We start from the raw sequence: 26,076 nt of genomic DNA on the forward strand, positions 1-26,076 counted from the left end.
TCCCGGCACCTGGCGGATCCGCAGCCCCGCCGGCGCCTCCCGGGTGCTGCCGCCGGGGACACCCCGCGGGCCGGGCCGGGGCGGGGCGGGTCCGTGCCGGCGCTAAGATGGCGGCCAAGGGCTCGCACTCGCACGTGAAGCTGGAGGCGGAGATCGAGCGGTGCCGAGCGGAGGGGCTCTGGGGGCGGCTCCGGCTCCTCGCACAGCAGCTGCTGCCGCCGCCGCCGGCGCGGCCCCCGCGCAAGGCGAAGGCGGCGAGGGACGCGCAGGACGCGGGTAAGCAGCGGCGGCGGCGGGGGGCGAGCGGGGCGGCCGCCGGTACCGACCCGCCCGGGCGCGGGGCGGCGGCGGGGCCGGCTGGTCGCTCTGTGCCGCCGCCCGGGCTCTGCAGCGCCGGCCCGGCGGGTTGACGTGGGCGGGAGCTGCGGCTGCCCCGCAGCTCCCGGGGTTGCGGGAGCGGGCTGAGGAGCGCTGAGGTGCGGGGTGTCGCCCGGTGTCCCGTGTCAGCGCCCCGGCTCCGCAGCGGGAGGGAAGGAGCGATGCCCGGGAGAGGCGGTGGAAGCTCAGGAAGCGGCGCTCGGGAAGATCACACCGCGCTTCCTCTTCGTGTCAGTGCTGCCGAGCCCTTCGGGCAGCGAGGAGCGGCTGTCGAGCGCTCGAGATGCCGCCCCCGCCGCGGTCAGCACCGGCCGCAGGTGGCGGCTGCCCCGCTCCGAGCCGGCCCTTGATGCAACCAGCCCGGCCGGGCCACCCTCCAAAACCTGCCCCGTTTGGAAATGTCCGTCTGCAGCTTCTCCATACGTGTCGTGCTCGTTCCCTCTTGCCCCCTGCCCAACCCTGTTCTGGATGCCCTCGTGTTACCTCCCTCCATTTCTGAAGGGCCCTGCTTTATTTAAAAGGCTTGGGCTTGTCCAAGTACCCTTTCACATATAAAACAGGTTTCATAAATAGCAAATGTTTCATAAATAGCAAATGTATTCTTCCCCCCCCCCCCCGTTACAACACACTACTTTGCTTCTTTTGTAAAATGAAATCACTTGCAATAAGTGAGGCAGCCTAACTTGGACATGTAAAAATCTGTGTTTGTGGTCAGCAAGTAAATTGCAAAGAGGACCTGGTCCTACCCGTGGCACTGATACAAAGGGTTCTGCCACTGAAGTCGCAGGAGCTACATCTATGAATAAAGCCCTTCTGTAGAGGAGTGTTCCTGGTATGTGGCCCTGGAGTTAATTGAAGCTTGCCAGGGGTTCCTTAAACTTCACGGTGGGAAGCATGGTGGGGGAGATGTTGGTAGCTTAATACGTGTTTATTTGTGAGGCTTTCCAAGTGTGTACATGATGCAGGTCGAACCCTGTGCTGAGAACCACAGGGCCAACCTTTGAACTTCAGTCGTGTTTCAGCAGTGCTTCACAGGTGCAGAGATCTCACTGCATTTTGGGGGCATTAATAGTTGAAAAGTTCATAGTAGTTTCTTCCCTTGTAATTAAGAGGCATAACAACAGTATGATTGCTGTAAAAACATGATTTGTTAATTTGCTGCTATGTCATCATAACTTGCTGGTTATGAAAGAGTAATGTTTTGTTATTGCTGCAGAACTTTTCTTTCAGCAAGGGACTGGGTACAGTTTTGTGCTTCTAGAAACCATTGTCTGCCTGGATTAGATTTTTTTAATAGTAGTGTTTGCATTGTGAGATTGTGTGTATTTATTTCTTAATTGTATGTAGTCTTACCTATGTCCTTAAGTTTGTTTTAAGATATTAAAGACTACCTGAAAGGTCTTTAGTGTGTAGAAATTATTGCATGCAAGTTTAGGGGAGAATATACTTGAACATTTATGCTTCCCGTTTTATGTACCTGTACGTTGTTTATGCAAGTTAGTTGCAGACCTGCAAATGAGCAGGAAGAGCTATCTTTATAATTTGATATGCAGCTGAACAGTTAGGCCACAACAACAAAAAAACCTAAAGCACCACCACTCCCACACACAGAGTTGATTATTAATGCTGTATGTAGTGTATAGGTGGAAAGTGGGGATAAACTGTCCCATGGCCTGAAAATATGAAAAATATGAAAATGTCATGTTTCCCATATTCTAGAATTCCAGACTTTGAAATGTGGAGTATATATGAAATGTAGGGCTTGGCTCTTTGATATGCAAAGATTTTGTTACCCTGCTTGACCCAGCAGTCCACTGATTGAGGTACTACTTTTATGAATAAGGTAACTGCAGAACTGGGCCCGTCATGCTAGAAATCAAAGTACTCTGACAGATGAAACTTTTTTTTTTTCAGCACATGATTGCTACTTTGCATGATGCTTCACGCTGTATCCAGTGCTGCTGCTTGTATTTGAGTTTCTCTTCTGTAGAACTGTGAACAGGAATGGATTTTAACGTACAAAGAATGTGGCACATTAGTTGTGGCAGAGGATCAAGCCTTGTGTGTCTTTAGTATCTAAATTGTCTTTTTTTCTGTGAACTTTCAGGTAAATTCATTACTGTTTTGCAGTGAAATTCATAGCTTTTGTATAGTCCAAAGTGTTCATTTCATGCTTGTACATTTGTAGATCTAAAGCATGCACTGATGTGTTTGCGAAGATTGGTCTTACACTTTTGAAAGTGAGTTTTGTGCTGAAAATTCTGAACTGTTGTATTAGTGCCAATGCAGGAATGAATGGTGCTGCCAAAATTAAAGGATTCTTTAGGGAAAAATCTTCAAGTTATAAGGAAGTGAAGTTTCATTTTTTCTTAGGCAACGTACTGTTTCCAATAGATAGAAGTTAATGGAACTTTTTTTTTGTGTCTGCCATTTCTTCCTTCTTCTCTCGTTTGAGTTGCCCTTTATGTGTCTCAAAGGTGCGTTTGTTTTTTTTGTAATTCTTTTTATCATCTACGGCACTAAGCAATGTTTCTTGTTGTTTGGTGTGTGCTTTCAGAGGACCACGGGAGTATGCTGCTAGCAGAGGTTCTGCTGGAAGAATGTTTGAAGGAAAACTTTGCCAAACTGAAGGACTCCATTCCACTGGCAGAGAAGAATGAACCAAAACTGAGTGAAGCTAAACAGTATCTGACCAATATCTTAAGCAGAGGAAAACTAAGAGTAAGTGGGCTCTGTCATCGTAATTCCTGCCAACTGGATGTTTCTTTCATTTGATTATTAGCCTGATACAGGGTGTGATTGTTGCCTGTTCATGTCCCTGAATGTACAGTGCTGTATTGTAGGCATTACTGAAGGACTGCTAATTCCCCTTGGCAGTATCTTCTGTTGTGAGACTTACTTTTTCATATACAAGTTTTGCATATGTTCTTTTTTTTCATATGTTCTTTTTTTTTTTTTTTCATTAGAAAGAACCAGGATAAATATTTAGGATTTCTCTGGGATGGGGGGTGTGACCACATAACATGACCTGCTGCTACTCCTGATCTGAGGGAGCTGTGTATACCTATTCAGCTCCAGATCAGAGAAGAATGCACTACAAGTTGCTCTCAGGAATTTAGGGTTGTGTTATGAGTCCAGGATTACAGCCTTGTACTACTTTCAGTCTCTGCCAGAGAAGTTATGCTTTTGTTTTATTTTGTGGTCTGGGTTCATAGTTGATGGCTGCTTGTCAACTCAATTGCAGAGCTTCAGGAGTGTTTTAATACTGTGCCTCAATGTCTGCTGCTGTTTTGGTGTCCTTGGACACAGTTTCATAACCGGGTTTAGAAGTAAATGAATTACAGGTCTGTTCTAGACTTGTATTACTTTTGGTTCAAAATTGCCAGGCTAGTTAGCCTGGAAATGTATATTATACTTTTAACATGTTAATTTCCAAGGAGAAAGTGTGCAGTCACTTTTCTGGAGGAGTTCCCTTTTCTTATCTTCTTGAAAGTCAACCTATTTAGAAGTAAAATGGAGCTAGTAAGGAAGGGGAGTCTGTCCAACCCTCTTTCTAGTTTAGCCCCATTAACAACCAGAACTACTGAGTTCTTCCAGGTCTTCATGTTTAGTTTGGCTGCATGAATTGCCATTACTGTTTCTTTGTTAACTGTGACTTAGCCACTCATGCAGCATTGACCCTGTGTTGATTACGTGTATTAAAAAAGGGGCAGGAAGGCTTAGGAACCTTTTCATGCTTTCCAAAGGGTCTGAACAGATGTATTTTACTGAGGTTTTTGTTAAATGTGTTTTCAGTCCTTCAAGGAAACAAATCTTAGAAATAGTGGATGTGCCTTCTGTTTTTTCTGCTGCTGCATGAAAATTCTTTGACAGCTTAAGAAAACTGGGGAGCTTTCTCACCGTCTAATTAAATATACAGAGGAGAGGGGAGCACTTGCCTAAAAAGTCATGCTTTCTGCTTAGTTTAAAAGCAGGAGGGTTTTTTTGTGTGTGTGCAGGTAGTTCTGACAATGCCAGCCTTTTATGTGATGTCCATCAATTCACTAACCACAGATCAGGTCAGCTGAAACCAAAGACGTGGCTTGGAACTGTGTGTTTGTAAATGAAACTATAAAGTGGTTGCCTGACCTTTGTTGCCTGCTGCTATCGTGAGCACAGCCCTAAGATGTCTAGACACTTAAATCCTTCCTACTCTGGCGTGTGGAGCTAGCAGTTGTGAGAGGAAAGCACTCTGAATGTGCTTAATTTGTTCTGGAGTACCTCATTTTTGCTGTCTGCTATTTTATCACGTAAACACTCTTTCTCTCCCTGCTCTGTTTCAGCCTAAGTATATGACTGAAGCTATGCTGATCCTAGGAAAGCTTCATTATGTGGAGGGATGCTACAGAGATGCCATCAGCATGTATGCGAGAGCAGGCATTGATGACCTCTCAACCAAAGATGAACCTCTGTACGTGCTGCGTTTGATAACTGAAGCCTTTGTTATTAAAGGTAAAGGACCATGTATGTGTACTTACATGCTGGTTTTAGGGTGAAGTTGAAGATATTTCTCCAAGTGATTTGATTGGAGCAGAGTTAGGGCAAAGATGTATGCTATGGAAAATCCTACTGGATATAGTCTGTGTAGTTTAAACTTAAAGGCATTATGGAATTTTAGTCCATGGTTTTTAAACTTGGCTGGCTTGTAAAGGAAAGCTTGAAATTGGAAATTTTGTGATAACTCTTGGCTGTAAGTCAGCAACATGCTTTAGCTGTGTGTCCATTTTGGGAAAATCTAAATCAAACATTTGGCAGAATTGGGGCCTGGACTTTATCTTACAAAGAGTTCCTTTACTTGTAAATTTCAGTGATTTATGTGAATTAAGCAAGGACAATGCCTCCAAGTTTTAAACTTTGGACTAACGGAATATGTGCTTTCAAAGTAGGTAGTATATTTTTGCAATGCATGTCACACAGTATTAGACCTTATGTACAAACAGGAGTCTCTCCGTCCCCTTGTAACTCTACAGACATTGCACTGTTTGAGAAATTCTAAATAAAACTACCTCTATGGGTAGTGAAATTGCATTTCCTTTTTGAGTTGGGGAGAGGAGGACCCTAGTCAGTTTTTGACTTGGGGGGAGAAAAAGATCAGTAATCTTCTCCTTCATTTGCTTTCAGTTCCTTTGTAAATGTTGCTCAAGTACTGCTACCTATCTACTGCTTTCTACTCTTTTCAGCATGTCCACCAGCTAATTAGGTGAATGAGAACTCTGATGATCAGATACCTTCAACTGGTATGTAAAATAGTGAAACCAAATCAACCCAAAATACTGTTTGATTGGGCTGCTAGTATTACTGATAATAATTTGAGTGTTTCGTGATCTCAGTGTCATTCTGCTTTTTTGAAACCCTACTTGTGCTGCTTTGCTTGCTTTGATTTTTGTTTTCTGTGGTACTGATTGAATCTGCTTCATTAATGAGCTTTTGTGGAGAAGAACTAATTTACCTGTAACTCATGCTCACACTTGCATGGCTCAGAGGAGCGAGTAACTGCCAGTGCATTCTTAGCAGTTTATTTGAGAGCAGCTGCTGGTGCACTCCAGTCTGAAGGACATACACTGTCCTCACTGGGAACTGGATAAGACCCTTGGTGAGGTGTGAGTGTAATGATAAGGGGTGTTAATAACACCTGTTATGGAATAACACCGTTCATATAAGACCTCTTGTATTGTAATGGCTGCCTAACTTGCATATGAAGATGTGGAGGTGTTTGCATCAAGAGCATCAGGCTGCACTTTTTTTTGGTTTTTCCCCATGTCATTTAGCATGGAATGTAAATACTGCATTGCTCCTATAAACTATGTGGAGCCTCTGCCATTGCAGAGCAACCTCTGTGCTGTCACTGTTCCACAGTCTTTATTCTTTCTCCATGATGATTATTTTCAGATTAGCCAGGATAGCAAGGGTATAGTAAGTCACTCAGGATTCTACCAAAGCTTCTGGCAGAGAAAAGTGCAGCAGAGTGGAGCTTGTCCAGCTGAGTCTGGAGAGGACACTCACAGCTAGGATCACTGTTCCCTCATGCCGTTTGCTCGACTTCCCAGTCTTAAAGAAATAATCCCTTATGTTAGAATTTTGTACAGGTAGCTATGGCAATAGCAGTGTAGATTTAAATTTTTATTTTAAAACGTGTTTCTGGGCTACCTCTGCAGGGCAATTAATAATGTGGTGCTGAATTGTTTAAAATTCATATATACTTTATGCTACAGATTTTTCTTATTTCTTTTTAATTTGGTATCTCTCCAGAAATTGTTGATCCATACTATATTATTGACTTTGATTGAACTATTGGTTACTTATGCAATCTGAAACCTTCTTTAAAGATGAAACCTGCTTTAAGGCTTCTTTAAAGATGCTCTTGAATGTCACTGGTAGTAAAATTTTTGCAGGGGTCATGTAGGCAAAAATCCAGAAAAGCTGTAGTCCTGTCTGTTTCAGGGCAGAAGTTAGGTTTCCTGCTTAATTTCTTATTCACGTTTTCAGAAATGGGAGAAAGCAGTTGGTTTAATAGAATATCCCTGTTCACCAGCATTAGTTGAACACTAGAACTTTGTATCACCTCATAGCAGTAACTTGAAACTACCTCGGTTTTGTGTAGTTAATACTGCTGTGTTGTGCCTGTATACAGAATGGCAGTGTAGGTTCTCAAGCACCAGGGATTAGGCTGGAAAGGTCACAGAAGAAAGAAAAGTCAAATCAAAGGCTTACTTTTTTTAATGCTGGCACTCTTAATGTTGGAAACAAACACAAATGTAACAAGAAAGATGTGAGATACACTGGGAGGAGCTGCATAGATGAAGTCAGTGGCAAAAATGAAATGTGAACCGGCAAAAACGAGTTTTCTTCTTTAGAGTACCTTTTAACCTCCACAGCACTGAAGGCTGGACATTGAGCTAAATCTCTGGAGTCTTCCTCTGAAGGTCCAGAGTATATAGTAAGTTCATATTATGGTAAGAAGCAATATGGATTTGCACCCTCGTGATTGAACTGCAGGTGCTGAACAGGGAAAAAGTTTCTCCCTTGCCTTGCTCAGTAGACTTCCACTCAAAGTGAGTATCAAGAAGTAAATATTAAAATTCTTTATAAATGTGGGGACAGGCACAGGAGAAATGGCAGAGAGGGCAAGGCTCTTCCAGTTTTTCAGCTGACTGCTGCTTCCTGTTCTGTTTCTAAATCCCCATATTGTGAGAAGTTCTGTAAGCATTGTGAGTGGAACTCTGACAACAGTTTGATTTTTCACTATGACTAATTTTACCATCTATGGTTAGTTAATAGGTGGTTGGTTCGTACTTGTCTCCTTCTTCCCCATCCTCCATGAAGTTAATCCCTCCTCAAAACCTCTGCTCAGTTCACAGTACTGCAGGTAATCTCTGATGCAAGCAACTCTCTGTGTTGCATAAAACAGTATTGAGAAAGCAAACTGTGCTTCTAATTCACTTGGGACACGTTGTAACTTTGTTACCTGGTGTTGTCCACTTGAAACGAGCAGGCAAAAAAGACTTCAGAACAACATGTGGAACTGTCAGAGCCCACTGTTTTCCCTCTGTCCCTGCTTGCTGCAGAAACCCTGCAGAGATCTCTCTCTGTTCCCAGTGAGTAAATCTTCCTGACAGTAGGGTAGGTCACTACTTAAGCCTTGCGAAGGACGGTACAGCTCTAGCCAGGGCCTCAGCATACCTAAGTTCCAAGAAAGAGGTTTCTATGATGTCGCAATGTTTTCTGTGCTGCCTGAGAGCATGACGAGACCTGCGTTAACTGAGTCTGGTGTTGCCAGCCTGAGTGATGGAGGCTCAGGCAGGGTTCACGTGACGTGTGGGTCTTATGTTTGTAATGACTGAGAGGGACTTTGCCTTATGGTCATGGATGTGTGGCATCAGAGCTGCTGTGCAGTGAGTCAGCTCTGCACTGAGGAGTTCCTGGTGTCTGCCAGACCAGCTGCCAGCCCAGGCAGTGGACTTCCTCTACTTGGAGTGGGGTAGCCTGGAAATAGGAAGCTATCTTAATCTGTACAGCAATGACATGGGATTGCAAATGGTAGTTAGTTTGCAAATGGGTTTCTAGTGAGTTAAAGTTTTAAATGTCCCACTGCCTATTTTTCTCTATTTTTCTCCTTTTCTCCCAGTCCATCTTGGAGTAATTTTTGTATTATTGGCCATTTGCAGATTGGGGTGGGTTAATTTGTGCGGCTTCAGTCTGAACTCTCTGTACAGTCAGAAGCTGGCTGTTCTGGGGTGATTTATCACCTCTTCCAATGACATCTCACGTGGATGAAGTGCATGGTATTGTACAATACAGCCTTCTCTCTAGTGACTGTGAGAAGAGGCTGTGGACAAATTGTAAATTTGTTTCTAAAAGTTTTTGGTGATTTGTTTTAGTTTTTTGTTTTGTTTTGGTTAGATTTGGTTTGTTTTGTTTTTTTTTTAACTTTAGAAAAGACATCCTTTGTATCAAAAGGCTGCAGTGTGAGCTTGGTTGTTTTAGATCTTAGAAAAATGCATATGGAAGAGAATGAGGTCATACTGCATCTCTAAGAAGCCTTGATCATAGTCTGTGTTTTATTATAACAACCCCAACCACAAGTCTTATGTATGAGGAAATGAGACTGCGTTAGTGCAGTGGCTTGGAGTAATATATATTTTGTTCTTGGATCCATTTTTGTCATTTTAAGGGGTTTAAGATCTGTGGTGTGACAAAAAGCCATAAGATTATGAGACAACAAACTGTGCTGGATTGAGTTACTGGTCTTAGAGCTCTCCTAAGAGCAGTGAGTGGTATTGCTGAATGCAAAACCCTCATTCGACCACGTGAAGGTTTTTCCTGAGCTTGAGAATAATAAACAGACTGGAACATGCTTCCAGGGTTCTGAGTTCAGTCCAGCTTGTTATGGATTATTTTGTGTTTGTTCATTCTTAGGACAAATTGCTGAGCTTACATGTGTTCCTGTTTCTTTTGTGATTGTATCTTTTAAAATTTCAGTGACAATGAGGTTGTATGCTTGGAAGTATATTACTCTGCTTTCTCCTCATATGAAATCTTTGTCTTGGGTTTGTAGTACTGGAAGTGGTTGTTTGGAGGTTAAGGTGGTGTTCTGGAAGGAAAATGGTGATATCACACAGAGACAATAAAACAGAAAACCTGACATTTTAGTCAGAAGGTTTGAAAACTACTTGCATAGTTTTAATCATGGTTTTAAATTGATCAGCTGAAGCCTCAAAATTTGAATAATCTGTTTTAAACTTCCTTTGTGATTGCGCTGCTTAATTAGTTTCTCATTTTGTTGGCTTGCACTACTGTTAAAAGCAGTAGGTTTGTATTCAGTAAATATAAGTTTGGTATTAAAGTTGTTCATTCTGGCTAATCAGGATGTATCACACACTTGTTCATACACTTCATTGGAGTCTTTAATTTTGACATATGCTTGTGTGTCATTTATTTTTCTAATATGGTTTTCTACATGCTGATGAATTTCCTAGGTGAGATTTTTATTCAGCTGCATTTGTTTGGAAATTAGAATAAAATGTACAGTTATTGCAAAGCTGTGTTCTTATAAATCTACTTTTCCCTCCTCACTAAAGAATTTGATTAAGAGTCTTTTCAGTTTAACAAATGAATTTTATTAACTTAGTGTTTCTGATGAGCGTTAAAGCTGATAGATTTCTTGTCATGTATGCATTTTTTTAATTTGTAGATTAAAATGTGAAAAAAAAAGCTTTCCTATTTGGTTTTATTTAGCCAAAGCTTTGTTGGCTCATTGAACTAAATTAGTGGAAAAAACTGAAAGGGAGAAAGGTAGGTTTTTTTTGTTTTTTGTTTTTTTTGTTTTTTTTTTCCTTGTTTTATTTTTTTCCTCTCTGGAAGAGAGCACCTCTATTTTAAGAGTTTGATGAAGTACTGAAATAGTCTTTATTTTAGATCCTAAACCACTAACTTTTCCAGTTCAGTTTTTTTACTAAATGCTACCAATCCCATAGTGCAAGGATATATTCCATTCAAATAATGTTAATAAGTTATTATGTGTTATCGGCTTAACTTAAGCAGCCTTACTTTTAATTAGAGTTTCCAGTTAGCTTCTCTGGGATGAGACTTTTGTCCACTTAGTTTTTGATAAGTGAGATGGTAATAAACTGTGGAGTGTTCTGGAATACAGACTGTGCAATGATTCTGAGTGCCAGCAGTTTGAACAATTCCAAGTGCAGATTAACTGAGTTTAGAAACATTGTGTAGTTTTGCAGGGTCATGATTTATTTCATAATCTTCTTTTGAAAGTGAATTTACACTTTTAACTTCCTTTAATGCAGGAAGCATTTTTAATTCAGGCCACGTATTATAAACCTCTTAGCCTGTTAACGGGCTGTACGTGCTCTTTCTGAGCCTGCTTCTCGTTTCAGATGGCATAACAGTTTTCAAGATGTCTTCTCCTTTTTCCAGACAAGTGTTTGGAATACTGTTCTGCTTTCTGTATGCCAAAAAATCCCCTCCCAGTGGTTATACACACTTTTTGTACTTGGAATCTTTACTGCAGGCTCATTTTTAAGAGTTCTTGACCTTCTTTAAGAAAAGCTTTATTGTAATACCTAGCTAGAGATGGTGTGTGTGTATCTTACTGTGTAAAAACATACCTTGTCTTGTCAACTGAGACAAGTGTAGAAAATGGATTAATGGAAGGTTGATGACATTTTTTACATGTTCAAGTAAGTAATTTGCTTTATGTTCTCTCTGGGCACAAATGGGGAAAAGTACAAAAGTCAAAGCAGGTTGTAATTGCACAAGTCAAGATAAAGATGGTTCATTTCTGTATTATAGTTTAGGAGCCACATAACTACAAGGAAAATACTCATATCTGCTAGTGGTAAAAAAAGAGGGAACCCAGAACTTCCTTCCCTCCTTCCAGTACAACTGATGCACCACCCCCACTCTCCTTAGAAGCTGAGTTTTCATCCTGCCTGCATTGCTATTACTGACTGACCTGAGGGCAACGTGCTATAATGTACCCTTTCAGCAGAAATGGGCAGTAGGTTCTAAGGTGCAGGGGAAAAAAATCCCGAGAGCTTCAGTTCTCTCCCTGTCTCTCCCCATTAGTTTCAGTGTCAAGTACGATGTTGTTTAGGCACTCTTGACATTATGGCATGTATACTTTAGGCTTTTACTTGAAAGTCTAAATCTTCTCTACCCTTATAATCCTGTTTAAACCAGAAGGGTTGTTATCTTAACATGTTCTGACTTCCCAGGAGTCCCAAGTCACTACTGTCTGGAACCTGTGCACCAGTGCTGGCTGAGGTGCTTGAATTCATCGCAGCGTTGAGAAGGGCAGCTAACACTTTCCTAAAGACAACACCAGTGTTCTTCATAGTCTTTAGGAAAGCTTGTTGATCGTGAAGAGCCAGAATTATATGGGGCATGAAGTTAAGATGAGAAAAACATAGGATTGGGTGACAGTTGAAGGAAAAGTGATCTAAAACTTTGATTTCAGTTTTTTCATACAAATATGTAGCTCTTCAGTGATAGTGGGCTTCATGAGGGTGATCAACACTTGCCAGTATGCAACTGTGTTAAGCTGTATACTGCTTTTGAGATGTTACATTGGCTTGCACTAGTCTCTGTTCGTTAACTTCTGTTTCCTCTACTGGCAGCTAGTTGGTGAGGTTACTTCCGTCAGTAATTTCAGCTGCTGCTGTGACTGAGTAGAACTTAGTGGGACACAGTGGAAGACAAAAATTATTTTGGTTTGGTTTTTTTGTTTTGTACTTTTTTTTTTTTTTTTAAAGGATCAGGCAGGGCAGGGCACAAATTCTTTTGTTGGTATCTTCTGATGACAACAAAGGGTTAAGAATCAGCTCTCTGAACACTGAAGATCTATGGGGAGATGGTTTCCTTTAAACAGAGCCTAAAAAATAAAATCAATTTTCTTTCCTGGCCATTAGAAAAATTGAGTCCCAGCCAAAAGGATGTGTGATTCAATAGGACATTAAAATGTGAGTAACTCAGGGTAGGACATTTTGTTGGCAAAACTTGTTTTCAGTTTTGCTTTGCAAAAGTTGCATCTTTTAAATGTTAATCCACATCAGAGAGAGAGAGGCTTTGTTCTATACCTGGTATGCACTTCAAAGTGCTAGTTTTCACAGTTCTGACAGTGAGACAGGAAGCATGCTGTTAATTCATGTTGGCATCAGAGTAGCTGTCTGATAGGCAAAATCCCCACTTTGTAGATATTGATGTCTTGATAAAAGGGCCTGGTATCAGCATGTCTTATTTGGGATTTCACAACAGGAGGGTAAGAGTTTGGAGTTGCTCTTCAGTTGTGACAGTGATGACCTTGAAAGTGTTGCATTTGGTGAATTGTATACCTTGGTGCCACTGCTTTCCAACTTGTATGTGATAGAGTTGCCAAGCCCAGCCCTGATGTTCTTGGTGCTCTTAGACTTTCCTATTACACTCCCTGAGCTCTTCTCTGCTGTTGGATCAGATATTTCACTTTTTTGGAAGTAGCTTGTTTAGCACAATCAGCTATGCACAAATGCAGCATGGGTGTGACTTTCGACTTCTGAGGAGAGTTAAGTTGCAGACCACTAAATGCAGATTACTGAAATTTGGAAAGTGGAAAAAGGAAATAACATCTGATGAATTCTGTTAATGTGATTTGGTTTCTGTGATGGTAAAGTTTTGTTATTCTCCGCAGAGTTGCAGGTGCTGGTTGCACACAATGCATAAAACCTTCTCCACCTTCTGCACTACAGTTTAGTTCTCTGAAACTGGGGGATTAGTGGCACCAGGAGGTACAAGACTATTTGCACATGCTTTTCTGAGGAAATGGTACAAGGAATGCACAGTGTTTATAAGGTTACATGAGGCAACATGCTATACTCTTACTTTCACTAAAAGAAAACAAATACAAATGTACTCTCAGATGGCCTAAGCCAGAGGTAGCTTTTAGATGGCTATGACGCCAGTGTCATGCTGGGGCTGTGTTGTGTAGCATGGCATGTGTCCAGTGGCTGTGGGAAAGTTCCATGTGCTGGTTTGCCCTGGAGTAAGCTTCAGATGTCTCTGACCGTCTTTTAAAGAGACAGGGCAACAAACCTGTTAGTCCTCACAGGCTCTATCAGTTCTAATAACTTTAAGTAGAGTTGGCCTGAGTGCTTGATATGAATCAGCACAGTAAAATAAGAATTACCCTTCTTTTTTCTCCCTCCTGTTCCCAAAATACACATATAATCATAGAATCATTTAGGTTGGAAAAGACCTCTAAGATCATAGAGTCCAATCATTAACCCAGCACTTCTGAGTTCACCACTAAAGTGAACACAGGGACCCAAAACAGAACGCAGGATTTGAGGGATAGTCTGACTCAGTGACTGCAGCTGGAAGAGAACTTTCTTACTGGTGATGCTGCCTGACTGTGATGCAGATAAGCTCAAGCTGAATGAATTCCAATACTTGGTCATCAGCACCATCTGACTCCCTTGTGCCTCTTCTACTTTTCATTTTTCCTCTTCTGCTTCTTCCTGTTGTATTTAGACCCTGAAAGTTTATAGATTTGGATGGTGTTGACCAAGTCTTTAGATGTGGGACTGTAAGAGATTGCTATGTTTGCTGTGCCTTAGAGCATTGCTCTAGTAGATGTATCTTCATGTCATGGAACAGAGGTGGCCTCTTGTGCCAGAACAATTAATATTTTATAGTAGTGATCCCCAAAGTGGAGTGTGTGTGACCCAGTGAGTGAGCATGATGATCCACTGAGGTGCAGGAGAAAAATACTGTATCTATTATTTTTTCTTAAAACAAACAAAACCCCACCACCACCACCACCAAAAAAAACCCCCAACACATTGAAATTAAGCGTTATTAATATATTTTATTGCCAGTGGCGCCCTCTCACAGTCTGTACATCAGAGGTTCCCATGTCATGTAGGTCCTATGAAAATATCTTGCAAAAGAGAAGGGTGTTCCACAGTGCAGAGGGGCTCACAAGGGCCTCCTCACTTGTTTGTTCACTTTCAGTGTATTACAGTTCACCTGTGCCTAGCTAAGTGGATTTATGTATTATATTGTTTAGTTTTAATTAAACTAACCCTTATGAAATAGACAAGTCACTTAAAAATTCCCTCAAAGAAACTGTGGATTTCAGGTAATACTAGTAATAGGAGCACAAGTGAACAGTAAGAAGATGGCAGAGCCTACACTACTCTTATTATGAGCTCTTTGATCAGGTAAAAACAATGACAGTCTAATTGGATGCAATCAATGATGTTTGAAGTCCAATTTACTCAATTCAGTACTTGTAAAAAATTCATTAAACTTAAATTTTTAGAAGCTTCTTTTGAGGTTTCTTATGCGAAAGCAGAATATGAAAACCCACATACCATTGGGGAAAACACTTGTTCTTCCTGCTGTGGAAAAACAGCTGAAATAATACACAAAAAGCAATATGGCAGCAAACTAAAATGCATTCCTTTGAAAGACTCACAGAAGACATTGCCAAAGACATGAAAAAACAGGTATTAGAAGACATTGCTCAGTGTGAGACGCTTGTATACAGTTGCATGGAAGTACAAATGTTTCTGACATGTCTCAGCTAAAGGAGTTTGCCAGATTCTGATCCAATACTGAAATACACTGAGAACTACTTGACAGCACAGTGGGACGCAGAAGTGCACGAAATGCTATAGGATATCATCAGTGGGGTTAACTTTGTAAACACAAGACTTTTAAATAGAATTTTTACAATAATATGAGATGGGGAGTGACCATGAAAATCTTTTGTACCACACCAAAGCTCAGTGGTTGTTTCGTGGAAAATGGTTTAAATAGTTGTCAAACTTCAAGGCGAATTATGCCTTTTTGCTTTTGCAAAAGGTCAAGTGTTTTGAATTTGCAGACCTTTTCTGTGATGACGTGTGGTTGTCAGTAGCATGTTACCTAGCAGGTATTGTTTAAAAAATAAACATAAATATAACCAATGTGTGTATATAACTATATGTGTAGCATGTTGGGTGTGCATGCTCAATATTTTTTTTTCCTTATAGGGTATATGATCAAAGAAGTTTGGAGATCAGTATATTACAGGTTAAAGCTAAGGTTTAAAGACATGCCGTGAAGCTTAAGAGCAGCTAGCTGATAGGCAGCAAGTCTGGATATGCTCTGAAAAATGAGTGTCTTTGGATTAAGACTGCTGATTTCTGCTATGCATAAGTGTGATGCAGAGCCTACGTGGCATTGATCAAGGGTAGGTGACTAAGGTTGCATGTCAGGGGAGTGCTGCTGCCTTTTGGCTTCACAGCCACTCCATCAAAACGCTGTCCTAGTTTTAGCCATCATCTTTAGCTGTAATTACAAGTCTAACCAGATAGAGTTCTTAATTGGAAAATAATTAGAGTAACATTGTTAGGGTTGGTTTATTGCAGGTAGCAGGGAGGCTGGGAGTAGGTAGGGGTCTTGAGTTCTGCATTGATGCAACTGAGCAGCTATGCACAGGTTACTGACATTTTCAGCTTCGTTCCCAGCTAACGGGCAGAAAGGTCTTCAGATAATTTTATTAGGGTTACTGGAATTTTCTAGCTTTCTACCTTTGAGACTTTTACATAAAAAGTACCTCAAGATTATAACAGATTGCTGAGAATATGCAATAATCCTATATAATAGGAAGCAGCAGTGAAAGAAGCATGTGCAGCTTTCTTGAAAAATAAAACTTGTCCTTTCCTCCTCACCTTTCATGGGGTACTGTATGAATGAATGTGTTCAAAACCAAGGGCTTCTAGGCCTTTCTTCCCTGTCTTCTTCTATTTGCATTGCAAATAAGCCCTGCTGAAAAAATCATAGCTTGATTGCTGGGGAGATGAGTGTCAAGACCAGGTTGTGAATTATTTAAACTACAGTGAATTGTGGCAGAAATAGTGTATTGGTCTTGCCTATGTCAACCTAATCTTGACTGCTGCCTTGGCTTACTGAGGTCCAGGCTATTTTGCTTTCCAAGACACCGTAATGAAGTGGCTTGGTTGAGGGCTGTGCTCTGAAGTTCAAACCTTAGCTGGTGGGGCAGGCTTGTTGTAATACCATCTCTAGAATAGTTTGGTTGTGCTTTTGAATTCTGACTTTGAAAAGTGTTTAGCATTCTGCTGGACTTTGATTAGTCAGCATGCATGTGTATATATTTGAGGAGCTAGTCTTAAAAATAGTCTTGTTTCAATTCTAATTGATTTCCTGGAGCAACACTTCTGAAGGCCACATGCCAGAAATGAAGTGCACTCTCTGCCTGGGAACAGTGACCCAGAATGACCTGGCGTTTGTCAGAGTGAGAACGTGCACACAACCAGTCTCCTTGCAGCAGTTACCATGCAGCATGTTCACGCATGGCTTACCTCAAGACAAATGAGTTAACCTTCCTGTAGCTAGAGTAAAACTACTGCATGCACTTAGCTTAGCATCGTGCTGGCTTCTGGCCAGGCTGGCCTGTCTGTGTGGCACAGGAGTTTAGATGCTGTAACCTTGCTCTGCAGACTGGGGCTGGTGCTGTTGGCAGGGCTGTAAGTTGTATCCTTTATGGTGAACTTACCACCTGCTGCCGCAAGAGAGGAGCCCCGAAGAGGAGATACAAGGACTCTGAAACAACATCTCAGCCTTGGCCATATTGATCAACATAACTGGTCTACTCTGGCCTCCAGTTGGGAGGTCTGGAGATACACTATCTATTACACTGATGATACCTTTGAGAAAGCACGCAGGAACACCCTTGAGGAGAAAAGGCAATGCAGAAAGACTTGTGTCTTGCAGAATTTACCACCTAAGGAGTCTTTCAGCTGTGCCTTTTGCAATCGGACGTGCCTGTCTCGTATTGGCCTTTTTAGCCACCAGTGCACTTGTGACAAATGTGGGTAGAGACCTTTCCCAAATCTTCGTTCACGAAGCCCAGCCATGATGATTGAAGTTGTATCCTAAGCTATCTTTTGTTTCAGGTTGCCATAGATGTGTTCAACACGAGTATAGCACTGGGGCACAGCACAAGAGGTTGTCTTCGTGCTCCTTGTGCTGTTGTGTTTCTTTGATTCCTTCTTTAGATTGCCAGGTAGCTCTCATGCTCCTTGGTTATGGGGTTTTCGCAGCTGCATGACTGTTGGTGAAAGTTGTGCACTGCTGCTGACCCGAAATTCTTACACCTATGAACCTACCATTCCCCAGTTGTTTAAATTCATCCAAATACAGGAGACTTGAAGTCCATGTAAAAAGGAATATTAAAAGAAACTGTGAGAGAATTGGCATATTCCTTCTATTTGGAAGGAGGAGTGCTGGTATTTGGTGAACTGGTTTATGAACCAGAGGAAAATAAAGCCACCTTAGCATCCTCTTCTCCCTAGTTGTTGTGCAATCTCCATGTATGCACTTTAGCTTTCAAGACCAGGCTGGGTAACACCCTGAGCTGGCCCTTCTTTGAGCAGAAAGTCAGACCACGAACTTTCTGGGATTCCTTCCAGTATAAATTTTCGTCTCATTTGTGTTGCTGAGAATCAGATACCACATGCCCATGTGCACATGGATGTTCCAGTTCTGGTCCAGTTCTGAACATCAGTTCAGAGCATTGGAGCTACATGATACGATGTCTTCCCATGGCAAGGACTGAGTGAGATTAATGTGGAAATAAGCCTTCATAAAATTTCCCCTTTCAGATTTCTATAAATGAGAACTGTGCATTTCAGCTCTAGGAAGAAATTAGTTCAGTGATAGGTCTTACAAACCCTATGGATTTGGGTTTCTTTCTGACATAAATGCAGCTTAAATTTGGGAGCAGAGAAGAAGGGGCAAAGATTACAGAAAGGTGAAGAGCCAGAGATGAATCTTTGGGAGAACTAGAGAAGGTGAATGAAAGCCTTATCGTTATGCAGGAAAGAAAAGCAGTGTTTCTATACATAGAAAGTTACTGCTTCTGAAGTGGGTAGAGTTTGTTCTTTTAAAGGATCATCTGGGAACATGTGTCTTTTGAAATCTTGGGCTTGGGCCATAGGCTATTAGAAATCTGTGTCTCCACTATATAAAAAATTACTAGGGTATGTATGTAATATATATTTAAATTTGGGCACCTCATTCATATGAAAAAAAATCTTAGCATAGATAAGTTTTAAGCTGGTATTCTCTTACCACAACTGGTTGTGAAAAATACCCCAGTACCTTTACCAACTACCAAGAAAGCATATGGCTTTATGCTTTACTTGGAAGCTAATTCTGTCTTAGCAATAGCTCCACTTTTCTCGCTAAATCTAGTGTGGAGGTAGCATGCATGGCTTTCATGCTTGGTTTCAAGCCATGGTTTCATGGCTTTCCTGGCTTTCTGACACTTTTTGGAAACTGAGTTGAATTTAAAATGTGTGTTGTGCTGCAAAATTTTTTCTGTGCTGATGTTCCCCAGTTATCAGGGGGATGGAGAAGAGTTAGTGGAATTTGTGCTCTCAGCACTGGAGGGCTTGTCAACAGTCTTATCCAGCTACACTCAAGCAAATCTGTAATTGTTGAGGCTTTGTATTGTGAGAACTGAATTGGTGGCTGCAAGAATAGGGAACTTACGTTGTTTTTCTTATGTTTTTTTTCCCCTTGTGTGCTGGATTTGCTGTCTGCTTGCTTTAATTTTTCTCTTCATTGCATTTCTGTGGTAGGGGAGAATAGCCCTGTTCACATTCTGTAGAATATTTTATACTTGAATGACATCAGGTCAGTGTGTATGGTATTAGCAGAAAGAACCATGACTAATGCCACATCATGTGGGTCATATTTCCTTCTCGCCCTTTCCAAGTGGTTGTGTAGCATAGTATCTGTTTTAATACACTGTATATTGCTGTATGCTTACTGTGGCAAGAACCCATTTAGAGATGTTTGTTCCCCTGTCTCTGATTAGCCCCAGCTTTGTTTTTCTGACTGCATGGATGGGCATGTTTGTTGTCAGTACTTGATGCTGGCAAAGGCTGCTTGCTTTCCTCCCCTGTGACAGAGCTTAGAGATAGTAACTCCTTGCAGTGGGCTGTACCATGTATGTAAATGGCTTTTTATCTGTTCTCTCTGTGTGACATCTCCCACGATAAACACCCCCATACAGACTGTGCTAGGATGGCTCTTGCAGTTTGATTAAATGCTGCATGTGTATGAATGTCAGTGGATTATACTGGATTTTTCTTCAGGGCCCTGAGCCTCACTTTGCACTTAGGGGGATGGTGGCTCTGAAATGGACACTTGTTAAAATTTATTTTCAGTTAAGGGGAATGACTAGAAATTTTGAGGTGGATAAAACTGAGACAGATCTAAGAAGAATATTTGTAGGCTATTTGTTCTAGCTGTAGCACTGGATACCTGTGGTTTGTTTTTTTCTACAAGGAGAGTTAACGTCCTCTTTTCCCCTTCATTCATTGCATAGCGACAGGGTTGGAAGATAGAAGCATTGAAATAATAGGAGAACAACCCATGATATAAAGGCAGAGACTTCATAGATGGACTTAGGACAAAATCTGTTATATCTGGATGCTGTCCAAGGTGTACGTCAGAAGAAAGTAGAGAACACAGAATGGGCATTAGTTAAAAGCGGTGAAATGATTGTCAACCCTGTCCCACACACAGTGTCATTTTGAAGTAAATTCAGTCCTCCTGCTCTACTCTGGTCCAGATTTTCAGAGGTGGAGGGTACTAACATGTTCCACCAAGATACAGGTTTTTGAGGGAACGTGGTGTGCACATCTGACTTGGGAGAAGGCAGGAGTGGGGAGCCACCTCCCGAGCTTGAAGCAGTGAGGCATCTTCTCTTCCCAGCCCACTGAACTGACTGCTCATGTCTGGCTCAAATGTAAGACATGAGAGAGGGAAACTCCTAGCAGAGTAACCAAGGGGACAAAACAAATGTTGAACATTAGAAGTAAATAAAGCTAAGACTGCCTAGGAACGTCAGGCTCCTCCAGCATGAGTGCCTGTACTGTAAACCTGGCTGCCTGTTCCTGCCTCACAGCAGTTTGTTGCCAAGACTCCTGAAATGAGCAGTGCTGAGGTGCTGTGCCTCCCGGGACTGCAGGAGCCCAGGCAAGTGTGGCTCCGGGTATGCGTGGTGGCTCCTCATGTGGGGCAGAATCCTTTACCACATGCTGTAGCAGTCGAAACAGATTCCTTGGAAAGGCTGTCTGGACAGCTGAACTCTCTTCTTCTTTTATCACCTCTGTGGATCTGTGTCAGGAACACATACTCTTTGTTGTCAGTGGTGTTGGATCATGACACAAGAAAGTTTTAGTAGTACAGAACCCAGGGTTTTTTCCTTTCTTTGGAAAAGAGGGTGATCTTGTGGTTAAGAGTCTCTTGTGCCTTGCCAAGAGCTTGCTGTGTGTCCATGAGCAGATTGCGTGTGCTCAGATTTTCCAAGAGAGGCCTCATATTTTCCAGCTTTGTTTCAGTATAATTTTCCAGTTGGTTTTTTGTTGTTTTTTCCCCCCTCCCTCTCAAAACTGGTCCTTATTGAAAGCTTCACTTGAAGTAGCAGATGCCTAGAAATTATCAGATTCAGTGCCAGGGTTTCACTGAATAGAAGCACCCAAAATCTATAACTGTCTTTGGAAATATAGGCCATAGTTTCTCTCTTTCCTTATTTCTACCAGAGGGACTATATGTCCTCTCTTCCTAAAGTGTTTGAAAGGCACTGTAGGAGTGTGCAGTGGCACTGTGTGTTCAAGCAGCATGACAAAGATGCCCTGCATGTGTAGGAATTGTATTTTCCTTGGGGGTATTGTCCTGAAAGTCATCAGAACAAGAGGGAAACCCACATATGGAAAAACTTTCCTGTCAGCTGATAAATTAAGAATAATATGGCCATACTGCTGTTGGTTGGCTTCAGTTAAAGGTGTTGACATTTTGCAGGTATGTCACTGGAGCGCTCAACCAACTCAATTGCCTCACGTGCTCGACTGTGTGAAAGGGAGGAGGAAGTCATGGCTTGTTTTGAGAGAGCATGTGTCATTGCCCAGGTGTACTTGCAGGAGCTTGAGAAGGTAAGAAGAAATGTGCTTAGGGTGTTGCCTGGTGGCCTGGGTGGAATTTTCAGGGGTTTGACAGCAAAAATGAAAAAATAATGGGGAAATGTCATGTGGTAGACAGTGATCATAGACAGTATGAGAACAAGCTGGAAGGAGTGAGATGTCTCGGTAAAATCAGCTGCAGAACAGCAGTTTAGCTGGTTTACCTGTGGTAAAACACCAAATGCTTCAGATATGCTTGGGTTGTATCTCAAATTTAGCTTATAATAAGGAGGGACTGCAAACTTGCATGGCAAGTGCTGGCATCAGTGTGTATCATTTACCTGCTGTATAAATGATATACGGTAGTGGATATAGCGATCCCTAACAAGCTGAAAGAAACCTTTTTGGGTCAGCCATAGCAGTTTAATTGCTGGTGCCTCACCTTCTTCAAGTGAACCAGGAGGAATCTAGATCATTTAGAACCTACATCCCCCATCCCTGAAAGTGTTCAAGGCTAGGCTGGTTGGGCTTCTGATCAACCTGATTTAGTGGAAGGTGTCACTGCCTATGGCAGGTGGGTTGGAGTTAGGTGATCTTTAAGGTCCCCTCCATCTCAAGCCATTCTATGATTCTATGATTAGTAGCAAGTGACTGCTTAGTCAGTGGTTGGCTGGGATGCTGAGCAAGATGAGTACTGTGAACCCTCCACTGAGCTGTGCAGGTAACATGAGCTGCTGATTTGCCGGGTGCATGCTTAGAGGTCTCTGACTCTGCAGCTTTGCCAAGCTGATTTTACAGGACATATCATATACTTCCATGCCATTCCTTTGCCACATGTTATGCTTGACATCAGCTGTATTGACAGCAATGCATGTTATCTGTTCTCTAACTTAAAGGCCTTTGGCCTTCTGACCAGATATTTCTGCTCTTCTCAGTAGCAAAGGTGTGTTTCTTTTTCAGGTTTTGTTTTTAACTGCATTGAAACAAGAAAAAATGAGCTTAGTGCATGTATAAAAATTCATTTAAAAAGTCAGCTACCAAATTGTCTAGTCTTGTTTCTTTGCAGGAAAAAAATGAATAGCTTTTTTATTTCAAATTAAGTAATGTCCTTCCATTGTTGGAAGGATGAGTTCTTGCCAGTACTGGACATTAAATTTTTTTACTGGCAGCTTGGTTCTGCAAAGAAGTGAAACAGTTTGAACTGTAATTCATTCACTTAGAGTCATAGAATCAGTAAGGTTGGAAAACACCTCTGAGATTACCAAGGTTAGTGATTAACCTAACACTCTCATGGTTCACCTCTAAACCATGTCCCCAGGTGTCATGACCATACGCCTTTTGAACACATCCAGGGGTGGTGATTCCACCAGTTCCCTGGAAAGCCTGTTCCAATGTCTAACCACCCTTTCAATGAAGAAATTTATCCTAATATCCAGTCTAATCTTCCTCTGGCACAACTCGAGGCCATTTCCTCTTATCCTGTCACTTGTTACCTGGGAGGAGACCAACCCCAACGTCTCTACAATCTCCTTTCATATGATTGTCTTCTAGACATGGAGACAAGGGTGCAGGAGTACTAATAGATGTAAAAGTTCATAGTCCTTCTCTAGTCCTAGATGTAAAACCCTGCTTTGGAGAGTTCACACAGGGCAACTTTAAGCAATGAAAGCTGCTTGTTACTAGTAAGGAAGCAAAAGCAAGAAGGATTTGATAGGAGAAACAGGAAAGGGTAAGATTCTTCCATCGGTACTCCTGATGGCTTACTTACAAATATTTATGTTACATAAAACTAGATATACCTACTCAAACATTGTGTTAATATTTCTGGACAAGAGGCTGGATCTCTGTAGTTTGAGTAGTACTTCTGAAGCTGTTGGTGTTAATGTGTGGCTTTGTACTTACTTTATTAAAGGTTGGAAAGTAATAAGTGATGGTGTTTCGAAACTCTTATTGCACGCAGAATATTTCATGGAAGTCATTGTGTAGTTTATTTTAAAATTGACTTTGAAAGGTTTTTGAATATTTGATGGAGGAAAGTTTTCAAGTAATCTGAAAGGAATCTGATGGCAGAAGCTAATGTTTTATTGTTGTAGATGTCACTGGCTCATGAGAACCTGACTAGTTCAAACAGTTGTCTGTAATGCCAGATGTCTCTCTCCTCCCCTCACAGACCTTAAACAACACACATTCAAGAAGTATGAAGGGCAGCAACATGACTTACTCCGAGTTTGAACTTTCCTACTTTCTGGAAGCAGCTCTACAGAGTGCCTACGTGACTCATTTAAAGAAGGGGTAGGTGGATGCAGATGTTAATAAAAATAGATAATATTGCACGTTTTGTCTCAGAACAGATGTAGACTTATTTTTTTCTTATATATTCTGTTATGACTTTTTTGCTGCTGACTCACCTAAAGCTCCCTCAGCATCCTTCCCTGTTCTCCTCCCTTAAGAGTCCTAAGCCTCTTTTCTCCAGATCCACAAGTAGGGTGGAGTAGAACAATTTTCTTGTCTTGCCTCAGCTTTGCTCCCTGTGGAGGTGATGGGAGTTAGACCGTAAAGAGAGAGTGGAATTTACACGGCTGTGTGCTCTTAAAATGTGCAGCCACAGGGCCTGATTTAGAGTTCAGTGAAGTCTTACAGGTAGTTTCTTTCATTTATTTGTGTGGTTGTTTAAGTTCTTAAATGACCCAATCAATACCCCAAATCTGTGAGGTTTTACTATGGAGAATACGTGTAGGAACAGTGTTGCTCTGTGGTATTTATTATGCATCTGAAATACATCTTCCAGTGAACTTCAGAAGGGCGAGAGGAGTTGGTTATCTGCAAGCCTACAATGAATTTCACCTGTGGAAAACCTTCTCAAGAACAGCAGAAAAGACATAGTAAATTGCCACTTCCAAAGGCCATCAGTGAGGATATGCTGTTCCCTAAACCGGGCCATGCATTTAAAACATAATCAGCTCTGGTTATCTGATGGAGAAATTGTCATGTGGGAGAGTGTCTCTTCCACGTGTTGTTGTGAGAGTCCATCCTTTCCTAGTCCTGGGGGTTGACCAGCTGTGGCACAGCATGTGCTTTCCTAACCTTTTGTTGTTCTCATGGCAAACAAAAAGCTCAGGTCTTGCCATTAAGCTCATTAACTATGTAATAAAATAAAATCTCATTTAGAACATATATGGCACTGATGTCCTCTAGGCACCTTTTGAATATCAGACTCACTCATGTTCATTTTAATCAGCACATTTTAAATTCAGTCTTCATCAGTGATGAGTTCAATATATCTAGTGGGATGTTTTAGCTACTACTGTAGGCCCCACTTGCTCCGTTCCTGTGTTATTTTAATGATAACCTTAAAAAAACCCAACAAATTCCCCCTCAGAAAAACCCTGAACATAAACAACCCACAAAAAACCGTACAGGAAAACAATTTGAAGCAAAATACAGATGTGAATTATGCAGGGCTTTGATTATAAGTTGAATTGCTGCAATAGCAGCAAAATGTTCTCTGTAGCTGTCTCCTGATGAAAGAGCATCCCAGTCAGCGCAATGGAGCTTCTGTGGCTGGGATGGAATGGAATCCCATGTGTTCATCACCTCCTGCAGTGCAAGTGAGAAGCACCAGCCAGGGATGGAAGGTTCAGTGGGATAAAAAGCCCGGTGGGACACCACAGCTTGTCTTTGCCACCACAGCTGATACTAATGTGTGGTTTCTGCCACGAGAGGGCATAAGCAGCACTGGGATATATTAAGAAAAGAGGATGGAAGTAGGAAGAAGCTTTTTAGGATGCTTCATGAGTATAATGAATTTCCCTAACCGATACTGAATAGCTCAAAGAAATGCTTTTGTCCTCCTTATTGCTTCCAACATGTTCTGGTAGGAAATAAGCCTTGGATGATGACTGCTTAAGCTGTTGGGGGGTAGGTCCTATCAGGTGGGATGTCCTTTCCCAGTGGCATGCATGTACAAAAGGAATGGTGAGTGCTTTATTCTTGTCTCAGCAAGTAGAAGAGCTGAGGGATATAAATGGTGGTGCTATGCTTTTGTTCCTGCTGGCAGGAACAGACATTACCTTCTCGGAACATGGTCAGGGATGCCCTTTTCTCTTGCAGTGTGCAGTGGAAAGAAGCCACTAGGATGAAAGAAAGGTCTGGTCTGCCCTTCAGGTGTTGAGCTGCCAGCTGTTAGGACCAAAAAGTGTTGAAACTTTACAAGTCCCAGATGCATTTAATAAGGTGTTAACTTAAAAACATTGTGTTGCTGAAGACACATTTCCTGCAGTTGTTGGCCTTGCTACAACCCAAAAATAGTTTTCTTTTATTCTTCCAGTGAGCAGTGTTGATACTGTAGATGCAGAATATAGGATGTCATACTGTAGGAGGCAGCCAGTTGTCTTCCATGTTAGCATATGCACTAGGTTTTGGTTTTTGATTGTTTGGTTGCTTGGTTTTTTTTCTGATGCACATATGTGAAGATTAGGCTAATTTCTTGCTGCTTTTTTTATCAGAGTATTGAACAGGTATTACCACTTCTTGCTGTTATGGGGTCTTTGGTCAAGATGCTTGTAGTATTTTTAAGCATGCTTCACCTATGTAAAGTAATGGATATGTATACTGCTATCGTAATTGCAGCTGAAGTATGTATGGAGTTCCACAAGCAAGACAAAGTCAGAGCTTTCTACAGGATGTGGTT

At 41.6% G+C, this 26,076-nt stretch overlaps 1 protein-coding gene across 5 annotated transcripts in view; it reads left to right on the top strand.

The window, feature by feature from the left end:
* TTC7A (tetratricopeptide repeat domain 7A) overlaps window positions 1-26,076 on the top strand; it is a 172,654-nt gene continuing 146,578 nt past the window's right edge. Inside the window, exons 1-5 of one of the 5 annotated variants that reach the window (XM_032684594.1) lie at window positions 1-276; window positions 2,936-3,099; window positions 4,701-4,869; window positions 21,289-21,419; window positions 23,557-23,678. In XM_032684594.1, the coding sequence (XP_032540485.1) occupies window positions 108-276; window positions 2,936-3,099; window positions 4,701-4,869; window positions 21,289-21,419; window positions 23,557-23,678 (755 nt within the window). In that variant the 5' untranslated portion in view covers window positions 1-107. Of the gene's footprint in view, window positions 277-1,071; window positions 1,211-2,935; window positions 3,100-4,700; window positions 4,870-5,597; window positions 5,655-21,288; window positions 21,420-23,556; window positions 23,679-26,076 lie in introns of those variants that run through there. The other 4 variants (XM_032684595.1, XM_032684596.1, XM_032684599.1 and 1 more) reach the window with 4 other exon arrangements.

The sequence above is a fragment of the Chiroxiphia lanceolata genome, chromosome 3 (assembly GCF_009829145.1).
Source record: "Chiroxiphia lanceolata isolate bChiLan1 chromosome 3, bChiLan1.pri, whole genome shotgun sequence".
NCBI classification, from domain to species: Eukaryota; Metazoa; Chordata; class Aves; order Passeriformes; family Pipridae; genus Chiroxiphia; species Chiroxiphia lanceolata.